The following is a 7,864-nucleotide window of genomic DNA, read 5'->3' on the forward strand; positions in this document are numbered from 1 at the left end:
GCCCACATACACATGGAAGCTGAATAACGCTCTACTCAATGATAACTTGGTCAAGGAAGAAATAAAGAAAGAAATTAAAGACTTTTTAGAATTTAATGAAAATGAAGACACATCATACCAAAACCTATGGGACACAATGAAAGCAGTGGTAAGAGGAAAACTCATAGCTCTAAGTGCCTCCAAAAAGAAACTGAAAAGAGATTACACTAACAGCTTGACAGCACACCTGAAAGCTCTAAAACAAAAAGAAGCAAATATACCCAAGAGGAGTAGATGGCAGGAAATAATCAAACTCAGGGCTGAAATCAACCAAATAGGAACAAAAAGAACTATACAAATAATCCACAAAACCAGGAGCTGGTTCTTTGAGAAAGTCAACAAGATAGATAATTATACCCTTAGTCAGGAAGAACTTGGAGTGCCTTGCTAAAGCAGACATCACAGAACTCGCTATGAGCTACCGTGGAGCTGGAGAGGGGATCTAGCAGTTAAGAACATGTGCTGTTTTTGCAGAGGACCTGAGTTTGGTTTCCAGTACCCACACTGGCTCACAACCTGTAACTCCAACTCAGGGGAGCAGCCATTTTCTCCTGGTCTCCAGGGGCACCTGCCTCATGTACACATACCCAGAGGGGCTGGAATCCAGAGGGTGTCCACTTGTGGATCGTGACCCCCTTAAGGTCACTTGGAAACCACAGATATTTATATTAGAATGTATAATAGCAGCAAAATGACAGTTATGAAGTAGCAGGGAAACACTTTTACGGTTGGGGTCATCACATGAGGAACTGCGTTAAAGGGTCACAGCACTAGGGAGGTGGAGAGCCCCTGGCTAGATGGATGGCTCCACGGTTAAGAGAACTTGCTGGGACTTAGCTCCCAGCACCCATAGAGGAGCAGCACAGGAAGTCTATGTGCAACCCCACCGTGGGTGGAGCTCCACAGGGACCAGGTTCCAAGCAGTTCTCAGTGGGTCCCCCAAACAGTTTCCCAGCAGCAGACGTGGAGAGGCTTCTGCGGGAGCTCGGGTGTGTTTTTTACAGTCCTTACTGTGGCAAGAATATCCCAGCTGGGGGCCTTCACCTTTTATGACCTCTTCTCTTTGATAAAACACTGACATCTCATTTCTAATAAACAAAGGTCTAGAAAATCAAAAAGTAAATCTTAAAAAAACTTACAGAATGATTATCAGAAAATCTTTGATCTAAGATGACTGATAGAGGCATGTGGTATACACACACAACAGAATAAGTACGGGAATTAAGGAGGCTGCATGGTCTATGGTCAGTCTACAACCATGGATTATATTTCTATATAAAATCTGAAAACAACTTGAAAATACAAATGTAGGAAATGATTCCATATATAATAGCATCAAAAACATAAAAATAAATATGAAAGTATGAAAATAATAAAATGCAGAGTGAGTGCTGTTCCGTGTCAGATCCTGCACTGCACATGTCTCCCACCGTGTGCTGCAGCAATGCCCCAGAGGAAGGTTAGTGCCATGGAGCCCAAGCGCCACTCCCCAAGGATGTCAGTTAAGCCTGCCCCTGCCAAGGTGGATGCAAGGCAAAAAGGTCAATCAGACAAAAGGGTGCAAACGAAAGGGAAGAGGGGAGCAAAGGTTAGACAGGCTGAAGTGGCTGACCAGCAAACCACAGATCTGCCTACAGAAGACTGGAGTCTAGCCTCCAAAGAAGAGAAAGACTCCAAGTCCGACTAAGCATCCATCACATCTGTCAGTAGCCCCTGCCTTCCTTCTTGTACAATCCAGAGGAATATTTTTATCAATTATTTTGTAAATGAGAGGTTTTTTTTGTAGCTCTAGAAACATATTTACAAGGTGAGGGAATCACACCTCATCCCATTTTTTTTAAGGGTAAATGTTTTTTTAAGAGGTTAAATCATTTGCTGGTTGTTTTTAAATTTTTTAATTTATTTTTTGTTACAACCAGAAGTAATGAGGAGAGGCTGTGACTGTAGAGCGGGTTAGTTTCATATCCTACAGTACAAAGCATACTGAATGGCAATTTGGAATGTCAGTCATGCATTCCAGTCTGGGATGTTTTCAGCTCTATCAGGTCTACTGTTTCTAGAAGAACCATTTCCTAAGGGAACTACTCCTTCGTCAGAATTGACTGTAACGTCTCTCCTCCATTTTCCTAACAGCTGTGATAACGTGCTGTAAAAGATGGATTTTTTTAAGACTTATTATTTATTTATTTATTTATTTATTTATTTATTTATTTATTATATGTGAGTACACTGTAGCTGTCTTCAGACACTCCAGAAGAGGGAGTCAGATCTCGTTACGAGATGGTTGTGAGCCACCATGTGGTTGCTGGGATTTGAACTCTAGACCTTCGGAAGAGCAGTCGGGTGCTCTTACCCACTGAGCCTTCTCTCCAGCCCAAAAGATGGCTATTTTGAGTGTGTCTGTATTGGCATAAAAGTGTGAGTCGGTGAGCTGAGGATTATGGGCATTTGGCTGTTATGTGAGGTCTTAGGGAAACTTGTTAAGTTTGAGGCTGGAGCATCACTGGAATAAGTTCAAAGAGAAACATATGCAGCTCTTCCTTCATTTGTGTGCATGTACAGGATGCAACGCTTCAGAGTTTGGGTATGCTAAGAACTGGAATGTCTGCGAACTCTGTTCCTCCACCAATAAAATCTCAGTTATGAAAGAGTGTGTGTGTGTGTGTGTGTGTGTGTGTGTAATTTGGAAATATCAGTGTAACTTGTTTAAAGGACGAAACAAAGGAAGACAAACTCCCTGTTTGAAAAAAAAAGCAAAGTTAGAGCTTGGGTGTTAGCTGAGGTCAAGACTTGTTGGAAACCAAAGAAATACAGCAGTTTTGATTTTTCATAAGAAAAGGCATAAATGCAGCAGAGACTAGAAGAGACCAGATGCATGCAGGCCTGTTTATTTTTCACAAAGGTTAATGCAATGAGTTATGTGAGAGTTTAGTGGTTCTTTCTTTTGTTTGGGGGTTCTATTCTAATTTTTATTTACATATATGTGTGTACATCTGCTTGTCTATAGGTGCATACAATGCCCATGAAGGCCAGAACTTAGCATCAGAGCCCCTGGAACTGGAGATACAGATGTTTGTAAGTTGCCATGTGGATGCTGGGAACTAACCTGGCTCCTCTGCACAGGCAACTGTCTTCAGCCGCCCCACTCCTTTGTTTTGCACTTTTCTTAAACAAATGTTATTAGAACAACAACCAGGCAGCCCTATGGGAAACACCAGACCTTAGCCTCCACAGATTAATCATTCTCACCACCGTGACAAGTGTCTAAGAAAAGCAATTTAAAAGGAAGAAAGATCAAGTTTGGCTCATGGTATCAGGAGTTTCAGCTGCTGGCTGGCTGACCCCTGGTTTTGTATTCAAGATGGCACAGCACAAACAGCAGAGACACTTGGTGGAGTGAGGCTGCTCAGCTCATGGTGGCCAGAGCAGAGGAAAGAGACAGTGTCCCAGAGTCTCCTGGAAGGGTATTTCCCCAGTGACCTACTCCCTCTAAACAGGGCCCATTTCTGAAGCAGCAGCAGGGGAGAGCAACCTTTAAAACAAGAGCTCTTAGAAGGCATTTAAGAGATAAGCAAAATTCATTTGAAATGGATCATAACCCAAATAGAAAAATACAAACCAGCCGGGTGTGGTGGCACACGCCTTTAATCCCAGCACTTGGGAGGCAGAGGCAAGTACAAACCACAAACTCTCCTGAAGACAACAGAAACAAAATCATGACTGCCTTAGGGTAAGAAAAAAAGAGAAAAATCAATTAACCATTAAAAAATCAATCAATCAATAAAATAAAAAAGCCATAAGCAGCAAGCATATCATTGTGGTAGTAGTCAGTTTTCTGCTGTGATAACACACCAGGAGCAAGACAACTGACAGAAGAAGCGTCTACTTAGGGCTATGGATCCAGAGGGATCAACACTGAAATGGAACTTCAGTGAGCTGACCAGCAGCAGAATGAGAGACTAGCGTCAGAGCTGCTCCCATCAGCAGCTCGTCTCTCCCTTTCCCCAGGTGCCAAGTCCCTTCTCCTCCTTCTACCCCGGGTAGATTCTGTCCTGGGGAAGTGTGGCAGCAGGAAGCAAGGTGGCCGGGCAGCAAGCTGAGAGTGCACATCTTAAACCTCAAGCACGAAGCAGAGAGCAAACTGCTCCATGGTACGAGCTTTGAAAGTTCCAAACCTTCCTCCAAGTCACACACTTCCTCCAGTGAGGCCACACCTTTAAGTCCTCCAAATGGGGACCAAGCTCTGAAATGGCAGAGCTTATGAGAGGCACTGTCATTCAAACTACCACAAAACTTTAAAATATCTGCTCAGTAAGAGATACCACTAAAAATCGAGTAAGTAAACCAATCACAGACTCTAAGTGTTCAGTGCATATTTCTGATCCAGAATACTTAGAAGAACTGCACATCAACAGAAACAGCCAACACAGCTTGCGGGTGGGGGTGGGGTGACACTTTATAAACCTCTAAAATAAAAAGGTTTATGGTCAACGAGTATATTAAGAAGGCACCAAGGGCTGGAGCTGCAGCTCAGCACTGAGCCGACTAGAGTCCTAGCAATGCAAAAATAAAACGTAGGCCGCTGCATTAGTCATGAGAGAGGTGCAAATTAGAACTGTGATATGATGCTAGCTCATAGTCTAGAATAGTTGAAACAGAAACTGTAGCATTAAATGTTGGCAAGTATGTGAAGCGACGGAATTCACACATTACTGGTGGGCTGTAAATGTTTCTATAAAGCTTAAAGCTTAACAAACACACAGATGCCATACATCCCCAAGTCCACGTTCCTAGAGCTATTCACTTAAGAGAAATGAAAACATGCTGACAATATTGTTTCACACATACATCACAGCTAATAGCCTCAAACCAGAAACCATCCAGACATCCACCGACCCAAATAAATGCTGGACAGCCACACAAAGAATAATATTCAGCAATAAAAAAATTTAAAGTCATTGCACATAATACCAAATCTTAGAAAACAAGTTTTTTTTTTTTTAAGAAAAGGCAAACACAATACTATGTAATTCCTTTCTCAAAGGTAAACCAAATAGGCTAAATTAATCTTCTGTCTACCTATCTACCTACCTACTTATTTTGTGGTACTGGGAATGAACTTGGGGCCTTGGACCCTCTACTGCCTGTGCTATACACACACAGGCACTCAGCATAGCAGTGTGAGTATCTACCGGGGATCTAGGGGGAGGCAGAAGTATTTGGCACCTGGGAAAGGAAGAGACTAGATGTCCACGGAAGCAGCTGTAATCTGGCCTCTCACTCACTATACTGCTGGTCGGCTCACTGAACCTTCATTTCCCTACTCTTAAGATGGGAACAGAATACATTCCGTCTGCCTTGATGGTGTTGCAGGAGAGTTAATGGGAAAAGTTGGGGTCTATATCACCTCACAAAAGTAGGGAACTGGAATACTTATAAGCTAGTCCACATTTCTAGCACTGAAGAGGTCTCTGCATTCAAGGACAACCTGGGCTACACGGCAAGATTGTAGAAGAAAAAGAAGAAAAAAGAAAAGAAACAGCAGCAGTAAAACAAAACAAAACAAAACACGCGATAATCACAGTTCCTTATACTATTATGCAAAACCTAGGGCAGAGGTATTTTCCTCACAAGAGTCAAGTGCTTATACTCAAGGAGGCACCAAGAGCATCAGTACTGGAACAGCTCAAGCCCCAGCCCAGCCAGGTGCTCACCTGTTGCTATGGTAACAGGGGCCCTGCATGTGGGACCGCTTTCTGTCCACCTCCTTCCAACTGTCTTCTGTGCACTTCCTCTTGACCTGCTTGCCTTCCTGCTTCTTTCCCACATACTCAGCATAGGTCTGGATCCGATAACTTTCAGCATACTTGCTGGTATTAACAGCTACAAGGAAGAGAAAAAAAATCCTTAGAAAAAATGAAGAGGTGATTAGGAAAGGTGGCCTAAGGGGTCCTCAGCTCACATGGAGAGGCATCATTGTTGCTCAGTCTCCCCCAGTGTGGGGGCTTTGCAAACTGGAAACCATTGCGAAGATCCTAAATAAAACACTGACACTGTAGGTATTTACAGCTAGCAAGACTGCCTGAAATCCTTTCATTTTCAGGCTAAGAAAGGGAAAACAAGCAACCATTAGGCACCAAATGCAAGTGGTGCCAAGGCTGCATGCACACTGTTATGTCACCATCAAAACAGCTCTGTTACACATCTGTGTTCCATGTTTCATATTACTGTGTTTAAGTTCCATCTATGCCCATGAGCCAGGAATTGTCTTTAAAGACGAGAACAACAGTCTGGAAAGACAGCTCATTCAGCAAAGTCATTGCTTTACAAGCATGAAGATCTGAACTCACTCTACAAAGAAACAAAAACCAAAAACCAAACCAGGAACAGTGGCATGTGCCAGCAATCCCGGCAGTGACGAACTAAAGGACAAAGGTAGGCAGATCCCAGGAAGCTTGAAGGGCAGCTCTCCTAGTCTACATGGCAAAGCCCCAGGCCAATGACAAACCCTACCCAAACCAAGGGGGAAGGTGCCCAAGCCAAGGACCAACACCTGAACCCCGGCCCCCCCCCCCAACACACACACAATGAAAAATCAACGTCACAGAGGTCTGGGGCTACCTACAGGCTACTCTACCAGCACTCATGTCACAGAGGTCTGCCAGCACTCAATGCCAGGTTACCTCAATGCCAGGGCCATTGGTATTGCCTTGTGCCTCAGTTCCAGGAACTCCATTTTTGGTATTTGCCTTCACCCTCAATTTTTAAAGACTGCCCCTATCCCCACGTTGCACATCTGGCTATACCCTGAAAGAACACATGGTAGGTCAGTTATTTTTATTTTTTGTTTCTAGGTTTGCACCCCTGAGCACAGAACCCAGGGCTTGGAACACCCAAAGCAAATGCTCTTCCACTGAGCTCTGTGCCCTGCTGTCAGAGGCAGTCTTGGTTGAAAGGTTTTTCCAGAGCACTCACAGTAACCTCTTTCTGGAGTGCAATGTACATTCCCAAGAAGAGCAGGCTCAGATCAGCATCCCCACAGCAGCTAAGGCGATGCCAGGACCAGGGGACAGCAAACTGGTGGGCTCAGTCGTAATCCCACTGCTCCCAGGCAGGGGATTACTAACAGACAGGGAGCATGTCTGAGCACAATGGAATCGGGGTCACTAAAAAGGGGAAACAGGTAACAGTGCTTCTCACTGCTGGCTTCACATGACAATGATGTACCAGCATTCCATCAACTCCAGTAGCTTTGCAGCACTGGGCCTTTAATCTAGAAGCCAAGGGCTGGCTCAGAACCAGGCCTCTGACAGATGAATCAGCAAGAAGGCTATCAACCTAGTCCTCCAGCAGCCATAGCCTGTTAGGAGCAGCTTGCATCAGGGTTGCCTGGTGACATCTGACTTCTCCAGATAAGGAAACTGATTTAAGGCCCGCTTTTGCTTCCACCACTTTGTCAAAGCCAATGGGAGACCAGTCTACACTGTTTCCCTGTAGGCAAGTGAAGTTGTTCTCACATAATAATCTCATGTCTTTGTGCCTGGTCTGTTGTCTTATCACTTGTCACACATCACAGTATTTAGTCTTCACAACCCCCAGTGCTTCTGTGTCCAGACTGTGCCGGCTCCTTGCCAGCAGGTCCAGGCGAGAGAAGAGAGATCCCGGTCCCACCAGAGTCTTTCCGGGGCTGAGCAGGAAGATGAGTGTCTATAGCTCACAAGAAACACACTGAAGCCGGGTGTGGTGGCGCACGCCTTTAATCCCAGCACTCGGGAGGCAGAGGCAGGCGGATTTCTGAGTTCGAGGCCAGCCTGGTCTACAAAGT

At 44.5% G+C, this 7,864-nt stretch overlaps 1 protein-coding gene and 1 pseudogene across 1 annotated transcript in view; one reads left to right on the top strand and one right to left on the bottom strand.

Annotated features, from left to right (window-relative positions):
* The window catches only part of Parn (poly(A)-specific ribonuclease), a 129,997-nt gene that overhangs the window by 21,560 nt on the left and 100,573 nt on the right, over nt 1–7,864 (bottom strand). Inside the window, exon 22 of the mRNA XM_021185317.1 lies at nt 5,754–5,922. Coding sequence (XP_021040976.1) covers nt 5,754–5,922 — 169 coding nt within the window. The remainder of the gene's footprint in view (nt 1–5,753; nt 5,923–7,864) is intronic.
* LOC110311786 lies at nt 1,459–1,726 on the top strand (annotated as a pseudogene).

Source organism: Mus caroli, chromosome 16, assembly GCF_900094665.2.
Source record: "Mus caroli chromosome 16, CAROLI_EIJ_v1.1, whole genome shotgun sequence".
Lineage (NCBI taxonomy): Eukaryota > Metazoa > Chordata > Mammalia > Rodentia > Muridae > Mus > Mus caroli.